Genomic DNA, 25,251 nt, shown 5'->3' with positions numbered 1-25,251 from the left:
TTCCACAGATATTAGCAGTTCATAAATTCCAAGGGGTTTTTGGATAATTGTTTTTTAAAAAAATCACTAACAGAAAAATTTCACTTCCCATTTAAAAAAAAAAAGTGCACACGCATATATGAGGGTAACTGATCATTGCTATGCTCAGTCACAGCGTGACGAAAAGCCACCACCATAAAAGGATGTCTGCATAATCTCTCGAGCAACATGCCAAAGTAACCTACTTCAGTTGGGCAAATACGGACTGCTCTCGCACAGAGCCCCAACAAGTCACTGAGAGGTGAGTACTAGATATTTTCTTTCTTTTAAATAAAGTCTTTTGTAAAACTTTAAAAGCCTAATTAAGGTATACTGTAAAGAATACAATCTATTCAATGACAACTATAAACATTTCTAACAAAAACTGTATCGTTAATACACTTTAGTCTCTGATGACTGGCAGTTCTAATTAGTTAACACTGAGGTAGGTGAGAACAAGGGACCATGCCAGAAATCTATGCCCAAACACGGGGCTTACTCTGTACTTCTGGGTGAGCTCACAGTTACAGAAAATGGTGTCAAGTATAAGGCAGCAAATAATGCCAATATTCCAGGCTACTTTAGGATGAAGGAAAAGAAACAAAATTATTTTAAAATGGAGTATTACACTTGAATGCATGTGTGTAGAACTTATTTAGCACAATTTAAAATAAAAAAGTTGTCACATTCTACTATTTGACCATGTATCTATATACCTAAAGGTCTTTTCTAAATACAATTACTTCTGTACTTTCTAGTATTTCACTGGACAGAATCCCAGTACTGGCATTCCTTGGGCAAAGGATATACATGTTTCTAAAGCTTTATATATAAATTGGTATTTTTTGGTTTACAAAAACATTTTACCAATTTACCGCCCCCCCCGCTCCCCTGTGACAGTCTGGGCTTCACTGCTTCTTAGCCAACATGAATATTTTAATTCTAAATATAAACAATTTGGTAAGTGAAAAGTGAATCTACTGTTTACTTTATATTTATTTGATGATCACTAAAGCTAAACAGGTCTATTTTTTCTAGAATTTCCATGTGCCTAAAAAAATGTCACAAAACAATGAAGTACATGGAATGATTTGCAGTATTTATGTCCAGGTCGGGAATGGAAGTAATAGAAATTCTTGGCAAAATGTAAGCTATGAGGAGAGCTCCTCTAAATATAAGATGTGTCTGGGAGCCCTGAGGGGCCATCAGTCCAAGTACCACACAGTGCGGTGGTTCAGGGCACGGGCTCTGGAATCAGGCTTGGACCTGGGTTCAATTATTCCTAAGCTGTGTGGCCTTGGGCAGTCTCTGACTTCAGCTGCCTCATTTGTAAAACGGGGAGTAATAATACTGCCAAACCCTTGTCACACTGGCTGTCAGAGTAAGCGCTAGAAAACTGCTATCATTCTCTCCTCCTACCCATTAAACTACTGAAGGATGAATCCAATAGGCAGTTTCCTTGCCCTATCATTTTGTGAGAATTATTTTTCTTACACGGAGTCTATGGAGGGCAAGCATCTAACTGTGCTTGCTGTCTGGATCTGCAGCTGCTACTATTTCAGCGCATGCTTTCTCCCCAGGACTTAATCATACTTTTGGGACATAAGGCCACAAAGAACACGCTGCTGCACAAAGCCCCCTCACTCACCGGCTCACCCGTCATGAGGATGGGGTGGGGATGTCTCTTATAAATGACTTTAACTGGCTTCCTAGAACTTATTAGTAACACAACCGATCATTTACTAGAATAAGCACTACCTCAGATCACTATATGACTTTCCTTCACTTAAGAAATCCACAGACATTTACTAATATCTACTGAGGGATGGTTCTGAAACACTCTATGGGGAGAACGCTGCAGGGGAGAAAGCCATCAGCCTTAAGAAGAGGGCATTTTAAAAAAAAGCACTTCTCACCCAGCAGAGGAGTTTATAAGTAATGCCTCCCTCCCTGCCGTGGGTAAGGGCCTGCTGCAGTGTTCAAGGCCACAGAGCCCTGAGCATGCTAAGGGGGTGCAAGCCCCTCCAGCCCATGTAGTTCCTGAGCTTTCCAAGAAGTCTGTGAAGTACAGGACTTCTATGTCAGATGAGAAAATCATCTGAAAACTGTAGAGTTAAACAAAGAGGCTTGTGGTGTCTTGAAAGCTCAAAGAGAATAAAAAATATTTTGTTAAATGTCTACAAATACCTAAAAAGTAGCAGCGAAATAAATTAATAGCATAAAAGCTATCCCAGGTATTCACCATTTTCTTTCAGTCCAAATTGTTTTATGGAAATATTGTTAAAAATAGTAAAATCTAAATTCATTTGTACAACCTTTACTTACTTTAAAATATAAGTAAATTAACGAGTGCCTTTATTTAAATCAACATACTTCCCTCCTCCTCTCCCCCCTTCCAGCCCCCCAGCTCTCATCTTCGCTCTAGTTCAGAGAGGAGGAGTTGGTAAAAGTTTTGAGATCTCTTCCTATTTTTATCCTGTTTTCTACCAGTAACATCAGATCAACCTGGGAACAGGTGTCAGGGATAAAACACATTGCACAAAATATGATTTCAGGAACCAAACTTTCAGGATTGAATCCTAACATGTAACAGCTTTGTTTTTAGGCAAGTCACGTAAGTGCTCCGCACCTCCGTTTCACGGTGGGACACGGGTCTGTGACAGGTCTGTGCTGACGCAGTGAGCGAACACGCGTAGAGTGCCCAGAACACTGTCTGGAGGAGAGTCTGCCCTTAATGACACCGGTCCCTAATACTAACCAAGAGCTCTGATAAAGAACCTTTGCATAAGGCTCTAGAAAGCTGGGACTTCGCTATTCTTTAGTGGGTATTTATTTATTTATATATTTTTTTATTTCTAGGAGAGAGAGAGAGAGAGAGAGAGACAGCGCTAGCAGGGGAGGGTCAGAGAGAGAGGGAAACACAGATTCTGAAACAGGCTCCAGGCTCCGAGCTGGCAGTCAGCACAGAGCCCGACGCGGGGCTCGAACCCACGAACCGCGAGATCATGACCTAAGCGAAAGTCGGACGCTTAACCGACTAAGCCACCCAGGCGCCCCTTTAGTGGGTATTTACTGTGCCTCAGTCATGGGTCAGCTGGAGATAAAATTAACACAGTTCCCGCTCACAGGACTCCGCAGGCTAGTGGGAAACAGAAAAATAAACTCAACACTACGGTGCTAACACAGAACACAGTGCCCTCACAAGGACAGTCCATGCCGTCTTTCTGGAGGTGCTGGCAAGAGAGCCGGAAAGGGTAAGCTCAGGGAAGCTTCCAGGAACAACGGACTCTAAACTAAGTTTTGAAGGAAAGTAAGAGCCGAGGATACAGGACAAAGAGGAGGCATCTGACAGAAGGAAAGTGCCAGAAAGGCACAGAGTTGTGAGAGAACACAGAATGTTAAAAAACTGCAAAGAATTTAGTAAAGCCGGAGCCAGGGCACCATAGGCAGAGGACGGTCAGAGAGCCAGCTGAAGAGACAGGCAGGGCCCAGCCACAGGAGTCAGAGAGCTTTCCATCAGCCCAGGGTTCACTGGGCCGCCTTTGAAAGGCACAGTGAAAGGCGGGGCAGTAGCTGCAGAGAGATGTGCCCTGAGGGCGGGCACTGGGCATGGGAGTAGTGTACAGACAGGCAGACGGACAGACGGCACGTGGTGGGGAGAGGCCGCGTGCGGGAGGCAGTCCGGAGGCCGCAGGCACAGGAACCACTGACTTGACAGAGTGAGCAGGTGAGTGAGGGCGTGGAGTCCTGGGCACCTTCGTGACTCCTGACTTGGTACCTATCCTGAGGAAGGACCCTGAGCAAATGATCTAATCTCTCTAGAATTCTGCTTTTCCATAAAATAAGGGTATTTAATGTTTCAGACTAGTTTCCATGAGATGAGACAAAAAACAAAACCTGAAACTCCCTTGAACTTTAAGGAGAAAAGGTACATACCATTTCTAGAAACGGCTGGGACTCAGGATAAAGATTACACAGACTCAGATCTTTACTATAAAGAATCTTTTTATGGGGCGCCTGGGTGGCTTGGTCGGTTAAGCGTCCAACTTCAGCTCAGGTCATGATCTCACAGTTCATGAGTTCGAGCCCCGCTTCAGGCTCTGTGCTGACAGCTCGAAGCCTGGAGCCTGTATCAGATTCTGTCTCTGCCCCTCCCCTTCTCCCAGTCTGTCTCTATCTCTCAAAAATAAACATAAAAAAAAATCTTTTTATATTATCCAGTTATCATACTTACAGGATAAATAATGCTGTAACACAGAAACACAGTATTTGTCTTCCTCACTGAAATGAGTATTATAGCGGGATTCTGTTTGCTCACAGTTCCTGAACATTATGTGCTGTAACTCCCAGCCTTAACATTACCACCTCCTTTGTCTTCACGTTGGTAACTTTCACATCATCCTACTCAGATTATTAAAGCTGCCAAAAACCACACAAAGAAAATCAGTGAAAGGGGAAAGAAAAATAGCTGGAATATACGAAACCCCAAATGTGCAAGTGGGTGTTTAATCAAGTAATTCAAATGTCAGGCCCCTTTCACTTTCACATCAATTCCAATGCACATGTCTACGGAAGGTGAGGTGGTCTTCCTCAGCCACTACCCCTTAGGTCAGGACGCCACAGAGGCACTGAAAGTAAATTACAAACTGGCGAACACAGGATTGTTTTTTCTGTCTTCAAGAGGTTCTCAGACACCTGGGTGGCTCGGTTGGTTCAGTGTCTGACTCTTGATTTCAGCTCACGTCATGATCCCAGAGTCGTGGGATCGAGCACCGCAAACCCCAGGCTCAGGTTGGGGCCTGCTTAGGATTTTTCTCTCTCTCTCTCCCCCCCGCCCCCACCTCTGCCCCTCACCTCTGCTCACACTCTCCCTCTCTCTCTCTCTCTCTCTAAAATTAAAAAAAAAAAAAAGCACCAAGAAGTAGTTCTCTGTGCACTGTCCTGTAAGTGACCCCCTGCGGACCTTCTGAGAGGTGGTGAGAACCAGCCTGTGCCCTGGAGTCAGCAGGAGGGTCACGCTTCCACAAACCCAGAGGCAGGGCAGGGAGGTGCCCCCAGACAGACCGACCACAGACAACCGCACTCTGAACATCAACACTCTGGCAGGTGTGAGGTTCTGTCCTGAGAAAGTGCAGGCAGCCGTCAGTGCGCCTGCCAGCCTTCCGGACAACGTTCCCTATATCCTTCCAAAAATGAATCCCGACCAGGGACATAGCAAGCCATCTGCTTAGGACTCAAAAGCTAGTTGGGGGAAAAGCACCTGACAGTGTAGAAGGGCTATTAAACAGCCGCGTAGCAGCTGACAGGGACAGACAGTCTGACTCTGCCAATGGAGTGATGAGAGGCTGTGCCTGGGCTGGTCACAACCCGCTGGGCCTCAGGGCCCTTTCCCACAATTCGGAATCAACGTTTCCCACCTGCCTACCTTATGGGCCAATGACCCACACAACCGCTCAGGTGATGGTTGTTTAGCCAACGAAAAAGAAGGTGGGCAAAAAATCACTGGCTGAGTGCTAGGCCACGACATGTGTGACACTGGACCAAATTCAGAAGTCCCTGTGTGAGTCAGAGCAAGAAGGTTTCTTTCAAGCAACTGACAACTACTCATCAAGCTAGGTAACCAGAGGAAGAAGCAATGACTTCTTTCTTCCGTGGAGTATGTCTACCCACAAGGGCACTGACCAGCCTCTGCCTGCTATCCTGACGTCTGTGCTCGCCTAGTTCCTCAGCAGACAGAATCTTTGTTCTTCCACGGAACCCTAGCTTTTGCCTGCCCCCTCCTTTCTCAATGATTTCATTTTTTCCCATTCCGGAAACTTTCCCTCAACCTTACTTCTCCTCAACAAAATAGCCAAAGGAGAGTGTCTCCAGAGAAATCGGAGAAAAGAATCAGATCAATCAACACTCCTCATTTAATAATACACAAATACAATTAGTATCTGTATGTCCACATTGTTGTGGCTCTTTCTTGTTTTCAAAAGTGCACTCCTGGAACAACTTCCTCTTTGGTGCGCTGTGGGCACTGTGAGACAGATGTCTTGCAGTGTAAACATGGCCTTGAGCAGACATGGCTTCATAGAGAAGTCACATCTTATACCTTATCCTTTCACATGACTTGAGCCATTCAATTCATTGCTGAGGCCTGAATTTAAACAAATTTACTACAAGTTTAACTCCTTTTCATTTAAGGCTGTTGATGATTAAGAGAATAAATATCAGGGGTGAAGGTGACATTTCAGAATCTTAAAACAAAAATAAAAGCCAGTATTACAGTTCATACTAAATCTACGAATACAGTGAAAGTTTTATTTGTTTCTGCCACAAATAAAATCTAAGAAAGTAACTATCCAAGCAAATAAATTGGGACCGCAGATCTGTGAACAATCACAAATGCCTCTGTGTCAGTAGCCAGGGTAAATATTTCCAGAGTACAAATTACATTAGCACTCAGGCAATTTTCTTAAATATTAATAGATGAGTTTTTTTGGGGGGAGCCTTTTATTTTCCTCCTTTCTGTGGCTAGAAAGAACTTGTCAGTTCATGTCAACACGTCCGGTTATGCAAAAATGAGATGATCATGTCTTAAGATACGTTAGATTCTAGTAGCAATGAAATCAACTCTAGAGAAACACACACAGACCCACTTCCGAAAACATAAGTAAAACTACAGGGGAGGATATTTTGCTCTGGGAGAACTTGCTATTTTACATGGTAGAAGAGCAGTACAGTTAGCGTTATCACGTTACGAGACAAAACTGGGACAGAGCCCTGTGCTCAGTGACATACTGGTGGAGAAGCAGTGCAGATGGCCACCAGGGTGGCTGCAGGGAGCTCACTTTCAGGAGGCAGGGGGGTTCCTGGGTGGACCCTGAACACGGCCCCACACCTCAGGCAGCCCGGTTACTAGCTGTGCTGCAGAACAAAGGCTCCAGTCCCTGTCCCCAGGGTGCGAGGCTGTCAGGACAGCCCAGCGGTCACACATACTTTTTCATTAGAAAGCGTTATGAGGGAAGTAGAATTCTTACAGATACAAGTATTCTAAGGAAAACAAGATTTAGAAGAAATACTTCCTTGTGTTTTTCTCTAGGCAGTGAAAGGATAAGTCATAGTACCTCTAAGTACAACTCAGTATATTCATCCTAATAACATGACAGAGCTGTTGTTTAATGATTATAAAAATGTAAAATGCTTAAGAGGCGCCTGGCTGGCTCAGTCAGTCAAGCATGCAGCTCTTCATCTCGGGGTCATGATTTCAGGCCCCCATGCTGGGCATGGAGCTAATTTAAAAAAAAAAGGAGGGAGGGATGAACTTATTTTAAAAACTGTAAAATACTTAAAATGTATTCAAAAATAAGGTTCAGGAAAAAAATCTTGAATCCTCAAATGATTAAAGGAGGGTATAAAATAATATCTGAGGGAAGATGATAATAAATGGATTGATTTAGGTAAGAATGGGATAATAACAGTCAAGTACATGAAAGAACTTTTTTCTCAATTTGGAAAAGATAAAAATGACTAAAACTATAGCATTACTAGCCCAGGATAGGTATAATCAAGAGTTAAGGTAACATACTAGTGCCACTGACTAACAGAATCAACCCTCGAGAGGTTACCGAAACATCGCCAGATTTCTGGACAGCCAAATTCGTCTTTACCAAAGACCACTTCTGAGCCATCCCATTTACATGTCCGCACTGTGCAGGTGTCTTTCTCTGACTGACTCAGGATGAGGGTGGGCAGTAAGAGGTCCCTCAAGAGTCTTCCCATGAGGGATCTATGCTGTCCTAGAAGTGGGAGCCCCACTGTCCCTAGGAAGGAGCGGTTGGGCCACATTGTTCCTGGGCTGTTTGTTTACAGGTAAGGATGGTTCTTAAAGCCTAGACCACTTCAAAACCACAAATTCCCAGTTCTTCAAGGGAATATGAACCACCTGCCCTTGCCAAGAACTGGACAGAGTAGGAGACCTGAAGCCAGGTCACCAGAGAGAAGGATCCAGCATGACCTTTTAACTACTATGGCACTTGCTTTTCACACATGGCAAGTAGGTCGTGGACAGCAGTACTTAGCCCACAGGGTCAATAGGAGTGTTCTTCCAGACAGGACTTAAAGGTAGGCTCCTAATAAAAATTAATGCATCAATCTGAGTAAAGGGCACCGAAGGGCTAGCTTTGAAATGTATGTCAGATGACAAGATTTTTGCAAGAATTGAATTTAAAAAATGGTTTTCCTCACATTAAGTCATTTACCTACTCATTTCATAGTCAATTCATTTTCAGTATGAAAAATTTAATAAGAGTATATTCAGGCACCTGGGTGGCTCAGCTGGTTGAGCCACCAACTCTTAATTTCTGCTCAGGTCATGACCTCATGGTTCATGAGGCTGAGCCCCACATTGGGCTCAGTGCAGAGCCTGGTTGAGATTCTCTCTTTCCTTCTCTTTCTGCCCCTCTCTTGCTCTCTCTGTCTCTCTCCAAAATAAAGAAATACACATTTTTAAAAAAGAAGAAAAGTTTAAGAGTATATAGATAAAACTCAAAAGTTACGTGTACAAAATTATACCCTGGCATACATATCCATGCAGATGTGTGTACACATGTGTACACAGAATTGCTTCTCCTCCCCTGCAAAGTGGCATGTTTTGTAGTCTGCTTTCCTTACTTAACATTATTCCCCGTCAAGAAACAGGCATGCACACAGTCATTTCCACTCTATGGCTATGCTATAAAATATTTAGCCAATGCCCTGATGATGGACATTTGATTTGTTTGCAAATTTTCATCCTTATAATTGACACCTTGTTAAATATTCTTGAGCATCAGTTGTTCTGAACCCCCTGCCATTTCTGACTCTACTGGAAGTCATACTTCAGTAAAGACGCTGGATACACATTTACAACATGGCAAGCAATGGGACATTCTTCTCTGACTCTTACGTTAACCTGACTTTCCTAATCTCTACAATGATATTTATTCATATGGAGAATTTCTATCTTAATATTTGTCTTAAAAGCATTTCCCAAATCTGCTGAGAAATATTCAAAATCAAATATACATATTGATATTTCTTAAAAAAATTTCACAGAAAGTACAAAAATAAAAAGTTCTTGCTACCTATTCCTAAGCTGTAACCCCTCCTTGGAATTTTCACCTCTCTGCATCTAGTCTCAGTTCTTGAAAAGTTACTTCTCACAGGAAGCCTTTCTGAACTCACTGGATAAGGTTTTGCTACTTTCATTCCACAACTGCAATTCCCATGCTTTCCTTTTCAAGAATCAGTCTATTTTTTTCCTGCACAAAACAGAAATTTCGTATTTACTGGGTGTTTGTTTTGTTTTCTATTTTATTAATTTCTGCAACTATCTTTATTATTATTTTCTTTGGCTAAACAATTCCCTTCTAGCTTCCTAACCTACATATTTATCTATTTTCAATTTTTAAAAAATGCATTCACAAGCATATAGAGGTGTTGAATTACTATGCTGTACACCTGAAACTAATGTAACATTATATGTTAATTATACTAAAATAAAAATTATTTTAAAATGAAAAAGCTGAAAATAAAATAAATGCATTCAAGGCTCTACATCTATCCTAGATTAACATTTCAGCTGCATCCCATTGTTTGGCATATAGTATTTTAGTATTTTGTTCTAAGTATTTCAAAATTCCTATAATGATTTCTTAACCCATGAGTTCCTTAGAAACATATATTCTTTTAGATTCTAAATGTACCCTTTATCTCTGTATTGTTCATTTCTAATTAGGTTGCACTGTAGTCACTGGAATGTCAGCTGCTAGGTAACATTTTTTCTGGAAGCTCAGAGGCCCTATGATGACCTAGTACACCGTCAAACTTCCAAAAATGTTCATGTTCCTCCAACACAAATTCTGTAAAGTCTCACTGGGCAAATATTTTAAGTCTTTAATCTATCTGGCATATTCTAATAAAGATGTGTTAAAATCTCCAATTCCTCCTTTAAATTTTGCTGTTACATGCACAGTTCAAGATTATTTTTATATTGTGTGAACTGTTCTTTTTAACTTCTGTAGTGACCCTATTCATCCCTATTAATATTGAATTTGCCTTCTATTCTGTTTGTTTTCTGATGTTAGCATTGCTAACTCTAGCTTTCTACTGGTTGGGATTTGCCTGATATATGTTTGCCCATATCTTTATTTTCAACCTTTCTGAGCCACTTTTTTGAGTCATATTTCTTCTAAGCAGCATAGAGCTGGATTTTTTAAAAAATCTAAACCAATAGTGTCTTTTAATAGGCAAGATCAATCCATTTAAATTTCTTTCTCATAGTCTCCTTTCCTGTCATTTCTTGATTAACAGAAAGTACTACTTCCAGTTTTGCTCTCTTTTGCTTTAGGTTGTATTTCCATATTTTAACAATTAACCTATCAACACTGTATGTAATGCACACCTATAACATTAAAGCAATGCTCTGAAAACCCCCACTGCCTGCTGCTATCACTGCTTAAGACTGTTAGAACTAAGTTAGCAGAGATGCAGTTCATTTAATACAGAGGTCAGAGTAGTAGTTGGTGTTTTGATATGGCTATGGAGAGAGTCTTTCTTTTAACATAAACCATCATCACTAGATACGCTGACATTTTCCCTTAATTTTGGTGACTTTCAGATGAGATTTGTGCACACAGTCCTATCTGAATATCACTGTTCTTCTAAAGATAGCTTCATGGAATTTACTGCTCTGTTCTTCCTAAGTTTTATCAAAGCTCAGGCTCATATAAGGAGTTTTATTATTGCTTTCCACTTTTCAAAGCAGGACTTGAAATTTCATCTTAACATTATTTACAACAAGAAAAGAATTGGAAATAACCCAACTATTCACCAAGGATCCATGAACATGTGAAGTGAGTAAAGCAGAGCACAGGACACTGCAACGTGTAATGCTCGCAAGCACGCGAAGCAAAGGAATGCACACTGCCCGCACCAGTGGTAAACTTGTGGACAATCTAGTGCAGAATTAATCTTAACATTTCCCCTGAAACAGCTTCAGTTTTTTCTTTCTTTTTCGTCGTTTTTGTCGTGGTTGTCGTGGTCATCATCTTCTTCTTTTTTAAAAGAAAACCTAACTTTCAGTTCCTAACAAGGCCTTAGCTTGTTTCTCATACTTTTTAGGTTAACACAAATCAGATCACTGTGGTAAGGTCGTATTTCACTAAATAAATGTGTGACTGATTTCATTTCCTGGCAGTGATATGCATTTGGCCAAAAGAAAACAAGAAAAGAAAAGAAAAAAGTCCAACTGAAATTCAATTTAAAAGCAAAGTTTTACTCCCATCTAAAATGTGGGGTGCTACACACAATTTTGTTCTTAACCAGACAATGATTCTGAAAAAAAGCAGGGGGGGGGGAATTTCTGCCTAAAAAGTCAGCACGTCCCTTCTTGTCACAAAACTATACTTGCTCTATTTAGATGGTTCTTATTTCCTTTGCCAGGGCTTTGCCAAAATCACCAAGTTGTGAGTAGAAACATAAATTTTATTATCTGTTCTTGTTACTATATATGTAAACATATAACATATCATAGATTTTTTTTCTTTTGGAGGGGTGCTTTTTTTATTTTAAAGAAAAACATTTAAAAATTAATATTTGTTTTTGAGAGAGAGAGAGAGAGAGGGAGACAGTGTGAGACTGGGGGTCGAGGGGTAGAAAGGGAGGGAGACACAGAATCTGAAGCAGGCTCCAAGCTCTGAGCTGTCAGCACAGAGTCCAATGCAGGCCTCAAAGAACTCACAAACCACGAGATCATAACCTGAGTTGAACAAACTTGGATGCTCAACCAACTGAGCCACCCAGATGCCCCAAGAAAAGAAACAATTTTTATGTTTATTTATTTTTGAGACAGAGATAGAACACAAGTGACAGTAGGGTTGAGAGAGAGAGAGAAAGACAGACAGACAGACAGACAAAGAATCTGAAGCAGGCTCCAGGCTTTGAGCTGTCAGCACACAACCTGATGTGGGGCTTGAACTCACAGTGAGATCAAGCCCTAAGATGATGCCAGATGCTTAAGCAACTGAGCCACCCAGACACCCCTGGAGGTGTGCTTCTTAATAATCCCCTTGATCTATTTCATCTATCTCCTCACCCCCACCCCCCATTTTGCCTCTGGTAACTACCAGCTTGCTCTCTATATGTATTCAATTTAAAAGCAAAGTTTTTAAAAGCAAAGTGTTCCTGCTTTTCTGTTTTGCTTTTTAAGACTCCATGTGTAAGAAAGATCATCTGGTATTTGTCTTGCTCTGATTGACTTATTTCATTTAGCATAATACCATCTAGGTTCATCCACGTTGTTGCATATGGCAAGATCTCTTTTTTTTTTTTATGGCTGNGTGGTATCTACTGACCTACCAATGGACACTTGGGTTGCTTCCATATCTTGGCTATTACAAATAATGCTAAAATAAACATGGGGTACATGTATATCTTTTTGAACACGTGTTTTTGTTTTCTTTAAATACCCGGTGGTGAAATTACTGAATCATGTGGTATTTCTATTTTCAATTTTTTAAGGAAGCTCCGTATTGTTTTCCAGAGTGGCTGCCCCCGTCTGCCCTCCCACCAACAGTGCATGAGGGTTCTCTATTCTCTGCATCCAGGACAACACTTCTTATTTCTTGTCTTTTTGATACCAGCCATTCTGACAGGTGATACCTCATTGTGGTTTTGATTTGCATTTCCCTGATGATTAAGGATGTTGAGCATCTTTTCATATGTCTGCCGGCCACTTGTAGGTCTTCTTTGGAAAAATGCCTATTCATGTCCTCTGCTCATTTTTAATCGAGATTACTTTTGTTTTGAGTCATGAAAGTTCCTCATATGTTTTGGATATGAACCCCTCATGAGATATATCATTTGCAAATATCTCCTCCCATTCACTGGGTTGCCTTTTTAAGGTTTTGTTGATGGTTTCCTTTACTGTGTAAAATACCAAAGATTTTTAAAAATTATATAAATTTTTTACAGATTTTAAAAGTTAGCTCTATAAAAGGCAGCTTATATTACTTTTAGTTAAATACGCTTCTAATTAAAAGTACTCTCCTTGGTTTTCCCTGCAGATTTTGAACACCCCCGATGGATACAAAAATGGACAACAATTTTACTACACCCTCTGGAGCAACTGAGGAAAGTGACTGTGACCTCTATTCACACCACAACACAGCCAGGATACTAATGCCTCTACATTACAGCATTGTCTTCATAATCGGGCTTGTGGGAAACGTGCTTGCCTTGGTTGTTATTATTCAAAACAGGAAAAAAATCAACTCTACCACTCTATATTCAACAAATTTGGTGATTTCTGATATACTTTTTACCACTGCTTTGCCTACACGGATAGCCTACTATGCAATGGGCTTTGACTGGAGAATGGGCGAGGCCCTGTGTAGGGTAACGGCTGTCGTGTTTTATATCAATACATACGCAGGTGTGAACTTCATGACCTGCTTGAGCATTGACCGGTTCTTTGCTGTGGTACACCCTCTGCGATACAACAAGATGAAAAGAATTGAACATGCAAAATGCATTTGCATATTTGTCTGGATCCTAGTATTCGCTCAAACACTCCCACTACTCATAAAACCTATGTCAAAGCAGGAGAAAGAAAGGACTACATGCATGGAGTATCCGAACTTTGAAGAAACAAAATCTCTTCCCTGGATTCTGCTTGGTGCATGTTTCATAGGATATGTGCTCCCTCTCCTAATCATTCTCATCTGCTATTCTCAAATCTGTTGCAAACTCTTTAAAACTGCCAAACAAAACCCACTGACTGAGAAATCTGGTGTAAACAAAAAGGCTCTCAACACAATTATTTTTATAATTGTTGTGTTCGTTCTCTGTTTCACACCTTACCATGTTGCAATTATTCAACACATGATTAAGAAGCTTCGTTTTTCTGATTTCCTGGAATGTAGCCAAAAACATTCATTCCAGATTTCTCTGCACTTTACGGTATGTCTGATGAACTTCAATTGCTGCATGGACCCTTTCATATATTTCTTTGCATGTAAAGGGTACAAGAGAAAGGTTATGAAGATGTTGAAGCGTCAGGTCAGCGTATCAATTTCCAGTGCCGTGAAGTCAGCCCCTGAAGAAAACTCACGTGAAATGACAGAAACTCAAACAATGATACATTCCAAGTCTTTAAATGGAAAGTAAGAAAGGAATTAACTCTTGAGGTTATAGCAAAGTAGACTGTATGATGAACTTTGCTGGACTTTTCTTATAAAGCAAAATGACTGTTCAACTTCCAGTTAGGATTCTTGTAAATTCCTTTCACTGGGCATGAGCTCCTACCTCCCTATTGGAAGTAAATGGGTATATATTGTTTTTTACAATCAAGGAAACAACATAAAGCAAAGTTCTAATGTATAAATAAAATACTCTACCAAAAGGAAGCGTATTTTATATCAGTATAAAAAGATTTTTATGTTAATGAAAAATTTAAACATTGAAAATTCCTGCCAATAATTTGGCAAAAGAAAAAAAGACTATAAGGCTGTATTTTGCCAGTGTAAAAAATGTCAATATTGTAACATGTTTCTTTTTGTTAACACATTTCTTTAACTTGTACTTCTTTCAATCTTTGACTTTAATCTCCTTGATAATATCAGCATTTTGCTTTCTTTTGTTCTGAGTCATAAAATTTTGTTTCAAAGAACTCTTTTGGAATAAAGAGCAGGATGCTACAAAATTAAGAGTATGTCTTTAAATGCTTACTTACAGAGAGAACAGAATTAGCAGTAAGAGATTCAGATGGCAACATTATAAATAATGATGGTGACTAAGGCAAATGAAAGCACCACACTCTTCCCCAAGTAGTTAAGGGTCCAGAGCTCAGGAACATGACAAGGATTTTATGTGGAGGTACACACTGAGAGAAGGGTCCACTTGTTGAATTCTGGTTGGGAATAAAAAAATTTGCAAATATGCTTGGTTTCCTTGGGTCTAAGGGACCATTCCTTTTTTATCCATAGGTTTGATAGTGTCCTGCTGTCTGTATTTCAATGGTCTGGGTTACCAGAACAGGGAAGGAGGATAAGCAGTGGGAGCTAGAGCTGCTGTTTGCCTAAGTGAGATAGGAGGGGAAATGCAAAATATAAACTTGAAGAGTTCCCAGGAGTCTTCACAACATTATACAGTTGCTCACATAAATACTTGAGCATGAGTAGGTACTGGCAAACTCATGACCTTTGCAAGTACTGTCACCCTGTCTGCCAGCTCAAATCTGTTTTTACTAAATCCCCAAGTTGCCCCAATGCAGTATTTATATTAGCAATAATACCAATTTCGATAATGGAACATACAGAAATGAGGTGCTATATCATGAGTCATAGTTTAAATTTTTATTAGGCTTTATATCCTGGAAATCTTTTCTTTTGAATTCTTATCTTACTCATTTTCAACTTTTATCCCATAAGAAAATGTGTCTTTATGATTGAGTCAACACCACTATATTGAGTACTTTCGGATTTGTATTATGTGAATTTCACAAAGAGCTGCTGACCTTGAATCCACTGACCAAAAAAAAAGGCACCGACCTTGGTAACAGCTGTTGGAGATAGGTGAGACAACATGGATGGACGTCAGGATGTGAGGGTCTTTTCCTCACACCACACACAAAACTCCACAAGTGAAGTGGAAGAAAGAGAAGAAGACTACATGTTATGCAAGGTGGCACTTACACAGTCATTTGAATTGGATCCCAAAAGAAAAACTATTATGAAAGCAACTGAAGGAAAACCTGAAACAAAGCCTCCTTAATTTCAGAGTGTCTTTACGGTGTACAAGTTTTGTGACGACATTTGAGCACAGACTGGCTTATGTACGAGACAATGTGCATGTGGCTTCGCAGGAGATGAGAAAGTCCTCTCTGTGCTGAGGATCTTAAGATCCTTCAAACAAGGAAGTAAACATCTATGTCACTCGGCAAAGAAATACCACACTCTTTTATCTGTTGAGTTTTCTGCTTCCTGCCTCCAATATACCGCAAATCCATATAAATGATTTTCTCAAATCAGCAGTCATATTGCCAAAAAGGTAAACTTTAAATCCATCTCCATCTTAAAAACAAAACAAAACAAAAACAAGCCAGCACTCCAGGCAAACTCAACTATTCACTCTCCTTCACAAGGCCCTTACTATTTTATTCACACAGCCATGGTTTACACATGGCCTCTGGGCACCCTTCCACTGTCTTGTATTATGAGTTGGCTTTACATTTATTTCCCTCATGGAGTAGGTAAACTTGGAGAACAGGGACAGTGCTGTATAATTTTTGTATTCTCTTAAAGAACAAAGGAGGTGGCCTTATATACAACACATTGTTCCAAGATCACAAACCTGTTTTAAGTATTTTCTATATAAATCAGGTGATCTATTATTAACAATTTTAAATTGTAATCTTGAACTATAAAAACTCATCTAGGAAAGCTGACAGTTTTACAGCAGCTAATCATATTTACCTCTCCATAATTTTATTTTTTTTCTAAAAGGATATTTGGTTAATTTAAAATTTAAAAACCTCAAATCTATTTAGTTTGAATTGGTATAAATGCATCAGCTCTTCAATGACAGTGTAGAAAAGTATAGATGGTATAGAATAGTAAATGTTAGATGTCAGAAATAATATTGGGTATATGTGACAAGCTCAATAAATTATAAAATAGTCCATATTTTATGTAATGCCTTCCTTTTCACATTCCTGTGAAACAGGAGGAGCATGTAGTATTCACTTATACTTTATAAAACCCAAGTTCACAAAAGGCACCTGGTAAACCAAAGGTCACATCGGAAATGTAACCCTGACTCTATATCCTAGCCACAAAGTAGACAGAACTGCATCACACAGACCCTGAAAAAGTATTAGAAGATTTAACTGTTTTATTATATGCCAGGAGACCATCTAATTCTTAAACCAGACAAAAAGCCAGCAGTAGGCAGATTATAAACTCGGCCAGGCTAGTGGCGCCTGGGTCGCTTAGTCGGTTAAGCGTCCGACCTTCTCTTAGGTCATGATCTCGTGGCTCGTGGGTTTGAGCCCCGTGCCATGCTCTGTGNCTCGGCTGGGCTATGAGTCCCATGAAGACAAGGATGCCATCTGTTACGTGCACAGCACCTGACATAGAGCCCGGCTCACAAAAAGTTCTCAAATATCCATCTAACTGAATAGCACCGGTTTTTACTATTACTAACAAAATTCTAAAGCCTTATTGAAATATCTGTGAAGTTCTTCATTTTTCAACGAAAGGACATGCCTCACATGCTTAACTACATGTACTAGAATTATATACTAAAGTATATGTATAATGGAAAACAGTGGTCCTCTAAGACCCTGAATTTAAACTAGGCATATTAAAAAATAGAGCTAATTACTCAACAAGACAATTTAAATCTAGACACAGAGTATGTTCTGTTTGGGAATAATTTTATATTTCAGGAGGCAAGGGCAGTGACTCCTACCAATCAGTAAAAGTACCACACAATTTTTAAAGGGGAAGCACTGATCTTAAATTAGTTTTTAAAATGGTCTATTTTGGTCACTCTTTAGCCCAATGTGATTTGTTATTTTTTGCAAAGCTAAAAACATTTACTGATTGACCATTCAGGTTAGAAAGAAAAAAATGAAAAGCTGATCTGGTGACAACATGGCCCATTCTTTCGAATCCAGGGAGGGCTAAAAGCACTCATGAGAACGCCTGCCAATTCAGGTCTATTTAGATCAAACTCCGAGAAAATGGTCATTTAAAAGATAACCCCTAAATTTCTTTTAAAATAAAAGCTCCATTAGCTAAGTAGGACATTTACTGACTCCTTCCTTCATGCCATGTTTCCAAGCACTTGCCGGACATTATTTCCCTTACTCCTCGTTGTCCTAAGAGATGGGGACAATTATTATCTCCATTTTGCTGATGAGGGACACGGCATGCCAGGCCACATGGAGAAGTGTAGTCAGGAATGAAATCCACAGCATCTGGCCCCCGTGCCTGGAGGCTGACTCTGAGTGCCAGCCCTGCTTACAGAAGCCTGTCCATTAAGAAACAGCTCCCTGCACCCCGCCTCAGGTGCCTTCCTATGGCTTGGGCACCCCCCACCAGAACATCAGGGCGTCTGTGCACCGACTTTCCCACGGGGCCCCCAACTCCTCTGCAAACTCAAGCTTCGTTCTCTTAGACACTCACACCCGATGGCCCTCCTGTCATCTGTGGGATCTAGTCAGTGACTGCCCCTTGGATGTCCCCCCATCCCCCCGTGCATGTTCCCTTGCTCATCTTTTCTGGGATGAAAACATGCTGGCACTGCGCACATAAATTTATTATTACAGTGTCTTTCCTCCAGCCCCTCAACTACAGTCAGAAACTGGCCTTCCTCTCAGATGCTATACTGGAAGCCAACAAAGTAGCAACAATAGCAAATAGTTGCTAACAGTTACTTGGCATAATACTCTGAACAATAATATACATACATACATACAGTCCCTCTCCACACACACGCACACGCACACACACAATCTCATTCAAGCCTCATAATGTTTCTGTGAGGCTCAACTCATTACTATCCATGTTTTACAAACAAGGAATTATGCCCCAGAGAAACTGAATAAGGTGCCCAAGGTCACACAGCTTTAAGTGGGGAAGTCAGGCTCTAGAGCCTGGCAGTCCAATTCCAGGGTCTGTCCTCTTAATCACTGTATTCTTTCTCTTAAACAAGTAGAGTTTTATGGTCCAGGTCCTCAGAGAATCTTGGAAGAGAAGAGGCACTGTTGACCTCAATTCCCTTAATACCTCAAAATTGAGGGTAATTCCTCAATACCCTCAAATTCCCTTAGAGAAATAGGTGACTACTTCTGGCCAATAGGTTGGAGGCAAACATGACATATGTCACTTCCAGGATGAAGTGCTGGAGAGCAGTGAGAGACATTCCATTCCCTTCTTGTTTCCTGCCTCAGTGACCAGAGATGTTCTAGATGGTGGGGATTTTTGTTAGCCTGGCTCCTTGAATGAGTAAATGGAGAACTTCCCACCTCATACCCCATCCACCTGTGTTGGCCAAGGAGTACAAGTAAGAAATACACTTACGTATCTAGCCACTGAGATTTCAGGGTTAATCTGTGGCTATAACATAAGCCCAGTGTTCTGACTAATACAGTATTTAGTCTACTTAGAATGAAACAGACCAATAAAGAGAGCATAAGAAAAGAAAAACGCAGACGCGATGCAGTTCTCCTGGCAAACAAACATAATCTTCCTTAATCCCACTTTCATTGTGTCATTTCAGGCTCCAGGATTGAGAGTAGTTCCCCATGATCGGCCACACAAAGTCCAAGTTCCTCTCCCACACTTGCAAGCCTCTGCAACCTAATTTCCCTCTATTGCCCAACAAGTACCTTTCAAGTTAGTGTGGTTGGTTTTGTTTCTGAACCACGAATATAGCAAATATGTGATTCTCAATCACTGGATTATTTTGCTTCCTCTACGTATTCTTTATAGTCACATCCCAATCATACCTCCTCCCTAAATTCTTCTTCAACTCATGACAGCCACCCATCTTCCTTTCCTCAGCTTTTTTGGATTTTACACAGTCAATGCCACAGAGTTTTTACTTTAGACGTATATTATCTTATAATAAAAGAAAAGAGAAAACACACAGAAGCCTGGTTCTGGTTTGACTGCTAATCAGCTACGCCACCTCTGTCCAGTCTTTTAGTCTTTCTAGATTTCAGTTTTCTTATCAGTGGAACAACTGCATTAGGTAATGTGGAGGGGCACCTGGGTGGCTCGGTGGATTAAGTGTCTGACTTTGGCTCAGGTAATGATCTTATGGTTCCTGAGTTCGAGCCCCACATCGGACTCTCTGCTGTCAGCACAGAGCCTGCTTCAGATCCTCTGTCGTGCATTCTCTGCCCCTCCGCCACTCATGTGTGCACGTGTGCTCACTCTCTCTCAAAATAAACATTTCAAAAAAAAAAAAAAGATAATGTGTAAACTCTTTGCCAACATCACACTGCCCATGATCTATTATTTCATGCACATTATTCTTACATCCCTCAAGTGAAGCATAAGCTCCTCTGGGCCAGAAACCTTGAATTTTCCCTCTTTCTATTCTGAGTAACTCCAAGCACAGCATCTTGCACATCAATAATACTCATAAAATATATGCTGACTACAGGTCATCAAATATTAGCTGAAGTTACTCTAGGATTTGTACTGTTAAAGTATGCTGTACGAGGAGTTTTATTATCACCTGTTATAACTTGTTAGAGAGCAACAGATAACTAATACATGCTTTGTACTGAAATATTAAGCATGAAAAATACACTAAATTGGAAACTGGAATGACACTGAAATCCATCAAGACTCCTTTTCAAAAACAAACAAATAAACAAAAAAGGTTTTCTGCTGCAAATATGAGGAGTGCCCCTAGCTTTTCCTCTGCCTTCTACATACAAGGAAGCAATGGATGACACACACATTTGTTCAATGTCTCCCGGATAACACATATCCAGACTGCTCTACCTCAAAGAAACCTCTGCCACACAGCAGTCACTAGAGAGAAGACAACATGTAGGGGGGTAACGTGTGTGGGAAAATACATGATCTTATTTTTCAACAGTTCATCTTCCTCAAAAGTTTTAAAGACTTTCTTTTTGTCTTTATTTGCATACCTACTATGTGGCTTCTTGCTGCTAATAATGCTTTTTGGATGTCTGGTCTACTCAACTAAACAGCAAGCCACTCATGGGCACCTTACTCTTTGGCCCCACATGGCCACCTACTACAAATGACCCACACCAAGGATTCAAATAGCATTTGATTAACTTTTATCAGTTTTCTCAGAGTGTGAGAACATTTATTTCTGATTTCTATACTTTTAAGAATGACTTTTCCCATGCAGGTTTTGAGAAGAAAAAAAATGTGTCAGAATGAAACTACAAGGAGCCTACAAAAGGTTTTAATCAAACTCTAAAAATGGTAACATTGTGATGTGTTCTTATTGCTGGAGGGCACCAGCTCTACAATTTTCCCCTTACGTCTTACAGTGAAACACAGGCTTTTTTTTTTTTTTTTTTAAACATATATAGTGAAAATATATGGGGTTACTGCCTGCATTCAGGTTTTAAAAATAAATAACAACTAGGTTATGCGTTGGTTTACCATATACATATTACAACTCCAGAGGGTAAGGAAAGTATCATAAGTGCTGTCTTGTGTACGATTGCCTCTTCCCTGTTAAAGGATTAAGAGCTAGGAAAGGTCATGAATTTGAGTGTTATTAGCTTTACCTAAAGAAAAGCTGTTAAGAAGACATCGTCAAAACAGACCCATACACACCATACTCACAGAACTAGGAAACCAAAGCATCCCTGTTTTTAGTCCCACGACCTGGTAAATGCTTTACCTGGGACACAGCCTTCAACTGTGCCCATACCCACACACTCAGGTCTCTGGAGAGAACCAGGGAGAGGCCAGGCAGTGGGAGGCAAGGGCAGGGCTGACAGATGTGGTAGGTCTTGGCCACGTAGAACTGCGGCAGCAAATGGTAAAATGGCACATAGAAAGAAAAAAAGTATCCCATTAAGGGATCCAATTGTCAAATTACTTGATGTTTATGTGTCTGGCAAAATGCTAATAAGGTGATGAGTACATGGTAGTCATTATAGTATCCTCTCTGCATTTGTGTATGTTTGAAATTTTTTTGTAATACATTTTAAAAACCGGTAATTGCAGTCTCCAACACATTCCCATACTCTTTTTACATGACGGTGGAAGCAGAAAATCAAGGACAGACTGACCAAGGACTGAGAGAGAAAGATGGCGGCATACATCAAGCGGTTGCGTCTGTCCCTACTGAGTTTGCTGCACAACCCAAATCATACAAAAAGACAGGAATGGGACACATGTGGTCACATTCATATTTTAAAATCACATAGAAGAATTGTCTCAACAGCCCTTCAAGAAATCCTAGTAAGAAATTGTTTTTAGTGACAAAGTCACTAGCAAAGAACAAGTTATACTAGAAATCCACATGAAAAAATTGTCAGTGTTTCACAAACATACACACTTGCACACACATAATGCTCCATTGATCTCCTGACACAAAGAGCCACTTCCTTTTCCTTAAACCATGGTCCAGCTCAAATCTAAGTATTTCAGAGTCAGGAACATTGCTCTGTATATATATACATTTGAATTCAAATATAATAGTTGAATTTTCTTGATTGTCAGTCCTGTCAGCAAAGATTTACTTACAGATAACAGAATAGCTCTCAAGCTGTCTGGGGTAGAAAAAGACTTAGTACCCAGAATTAGGTACTTGTAAAACTGCCAAAAGGGCTAGAAAGGCAGGTCCAGGCTGTGTCTCCAGGAACAACACAGAACAACTGGTCTACCGGGAAGACTGCTTCCTCTGCCACATTCAGGACCGTGGGAAATCAGGGTCATCACATCATTACAGCAGAATCTAGGAATCAGGAAGTCGTGTGAACTATAACCTCCAGAGCCCTGTTGGGTCTGTAGAACTGGACCACAAAATTGGTATCTATATGCTCCTGCTTTGGCTCACAGTGAACTCAAGCACCATACAAGTTCTTCTGACTGGTGGAGAACTCTGGATGCAAGGGGGCTTAAGAAATAAAGCTGACCCTTCGCTTTATGTGGAGGTACATGAGGAGGACCATGTAACAGGTAACGAGCAAGCCAATCTCACTGTATTCATCATACCATAGAAAATACCAAAATACTCTACCAAAAGAAGGAATAATAAAAAAAAAAAAAAAAAGAAATGAAACCTCACAGTCAAGTGCAAAACCAAATATAAAAGGGTTTCAAAGTAAAAGACGATATCTCAACATAGTTTTTGTAGTATATAATATTAAGAAATTACAAATAATTTTGTTAGGTAAAATAATATAGTTATACAAGAAAATGTTATTTTTTAGAACTTAAACATGAAAGAAAATGTTATGATGTCTTGAAATTGCTTCAAAATACTTAAAAGTACTTTGTTTCTAGGGGAAAAGAAGAAGGAAGGATGGCAAAATGTTAATTACTGAATCTGAGTTAGAGGGCTCATTTCCTTATTCTCCCTGCTTTTGTGAAATTTTTCAAAATAAAAAGTTTTAACAGGTTATACCAAGAGAAACATGAGAAGTACAAATTATTTTCTAATGCTTCTGTTTTAAAACTTTAATTTATCACATTATTAAAATAAGATCCATCTTCTGTAAAGTAATTGGCTTATATTCCTTAAAATGTCAAGGTCATAAAAGACAAAGACAGAATGAGAAATGTTTCAGATTAAAGAGTTAAGGGACATAACAACTAAATGCACGATGTAATAATGGACTGGACCAAAGACCAGATGTTTTCTTTTTGCTATAAAATAGGACATTATTTGGACAATTGCCAAATATGATTAAAGTAATACATACTGATGCATTTAGGAGTAAAGGGACATTACGTCTACAACTTGCTCTATTCAGAAAAATACCATACATATATAGAGAGAAAATGATAAAGCAAATGTAAAAAATGTTAATAATTAAGGCATCTGGGTGTTTGGTCTAAGGGAGTTCTTTGTCCTATTCCGGTAACTTTTCTATAAGCCAGAATTACTTTAAAAATGTTTGTGGGAGGAGAGTCTGGTGGCTCAGTTGTGTGAGGGGCCAACTTTGGCTCAGGTCATGATCTCACGGCCTAAGTTTGAGCCCTGCATTGGGCTCCGGGCTCATGAGGAGGAAACTGCTTCAAATCCTCTCTCTCTCCTTCTCTCTCTGCCCTTCCCCTGCTCGCTCGCTCTCTGAAAAATAAATAGCATTAAAAAAAAGTTTTTTAGGTATAAAATATAGTGGCAGCATTGGAGAGCTCTGAAGAGGAACAGCACGGTTTCTTCTATTAAGTTAAAATGAAAATTAATAGGGGCACTTAGGTGGCTCAGTCGGTTAAGCATATGACTTTGGCTCAGGTCATGATCTTGCAGTTCACGAGTTTGAGCCCTACGTTGGGCTCTGTGCTGACGGCTCAGAGCCTGGAGCCTGCTTCGGATTCTGTGTCTCCCTCTCTGTCTGCCCCTCCCCTGTTCACACTCTGTCTCTCTCTCTGAAAAATAAAAAAAGAAAAGAAAAAAGAAAAAGAAAATTCACAGCCAAATAACTGGAGAGCCATGTAGTTAGTACTTTTTCAGAACCTGTTCCATGGGGCATTTTTCCCCAAACTGAAAAGTTTCTTGCAGCATGTGCTTATTTTGTACTTCTCATTTTAGCAACAAAATTTGAATACAATCTAAAAGTTGTCTTTAGACACTAACATCTACTTCAAAAACATCTGCAACACTGCAGTTGAAAATGTATATAGGAAGTGCCAGTTTGGTGAGTTTACACACTCAAATTACTTTCTAGTTCAGCAAAGAGAGAACCATGAACTACATTTTTTACCTTAAAAAATTGCATTAAAGCTGTGTTACATAAAAGGAAATGTCTGAGCTAAGAGTCAGACAGGCATGAATTTCAGCCTAGGATCTGCCTGTTAAATACACAGCCATGACCCTAGTGGCTCAATCAGTTCCCAGAACCTCTGCTTTCTCACGGACACAGTGAAACTAACCTCCACTCTTGCAAGATTGCTGTGGACATTCATTTAAATCAGGAGCACATGTATAACAGGGCTCTAGGGTACAAAATAGTCATTCAAGATGTATTTATCAAGATTCCTTAAAAGAAAGAGTAAATTCTGCTATCAAAAAGAAATCTCCAAATAGAATGTATAATATTAACATTTCATAATACTACCATGCATTTTTTCTCCATGTTGTTGCTAACATTAACATATCCTTATATTAATTTATTTATATAACAAGTGTTCATTAAGGGCTTACTATGAACCTCACACTGTTCCATGCACCCGGATGAGAGCTGAAAATAATACAGACCAACCTGTCCTGGTGAATTCATCTTAGGTTCCACAAACCATCATTAAACATTAAGTAAACAAATTGTATCAGTTTAGGGGAGGGGATTATTTTGACTGTTATTCTGGCTTTGTTGCATCCATGACTAGTTCTTTGCCCTTCCAGACAGTCTCTGAACTGCATTAATAACAAACTCCCTTTCCACTAAGCAAGCCAGAGTTGGTTCTATTACTTCAACTGACAGGCATGCCTGTGCTCTCCTGAGAGAGTCTTTTTCCCTTTGGCCTCAGATAT

At 40.0% G+C, this 25,251-nt stretch overlaps 2 protein-coding genes across 7 annotated transcripts in view; one reads left to right on the top strand and one right to left on the bottom strand.

The window, feature by feature from the left end:
- UBAC2 (UBA domain containing 2) overlaps positions 1-25,251 on the bottom strand; it is a 174,652-nt gene that overhangs the window by 73,118 nt on the left and 76,283 nt on the right. The window lies entirely within an intron of this gene.
- On the top strand, positions 166-14,850 carry GPR183 (G protein-coupled receptor 183). Of its 3 annotated transcripts, none has more exons than XM_077753976.1 (3): positions 166-280; positions 12,587-12,698; positions 13,110-14,850. In XM_077753976.1, the coding sequence occupies exon 3, from the start codon at positions 13,126-13,128 to the stop codon at positions 14,209-14,211; it is 1,086 nt and encodes a 361-aa protein (XP_077610102.1). In that variant the 5' UTR covers positions 166-280; positions 12,587-12,698; positions 13,110-13,125; the 3' UTR covers positions 14,212-14,850. The 3 variants fall into 3 exon arrangements, with proteins under 3 accessions (XP_077610102.1, XP_077610101.1, XP_077610100.1); XM_077753975.1 differs by having other exon boundaries at positions 12,565-12,698; XM_077753974.1 differs by lacking the exon at positions 12,587-12,698.

Source organism: Crocuta crocuta, unplaced genomic scaffold, assembly GCF_008692635.1.
Source record: "Crocuta crocuta isolate KB4526 unplaced genomic scaffold, BGI_CrCroc_1.0 scaffold31, whole genome shotgun sequence".
NCBI classification, from domain to species: domain Eukaryota; kingdom Metazoa; phylum Chordata; class Mammalia; order Carnivora; family Hyaenidae; genus Crocuta; species Crocuta crocuta.
This window is presented reverse-complemented; position numbering and strand designations above follow the sequence as displayed.

Coding starts and splice junctions, on each gene's coding strand:
- GPR183 (XM_077753974.1), top strand. CDS start 13,126: ATGGATACAAAAATGGACAACAATTTTACTACACCCTCTGGAGCAACT.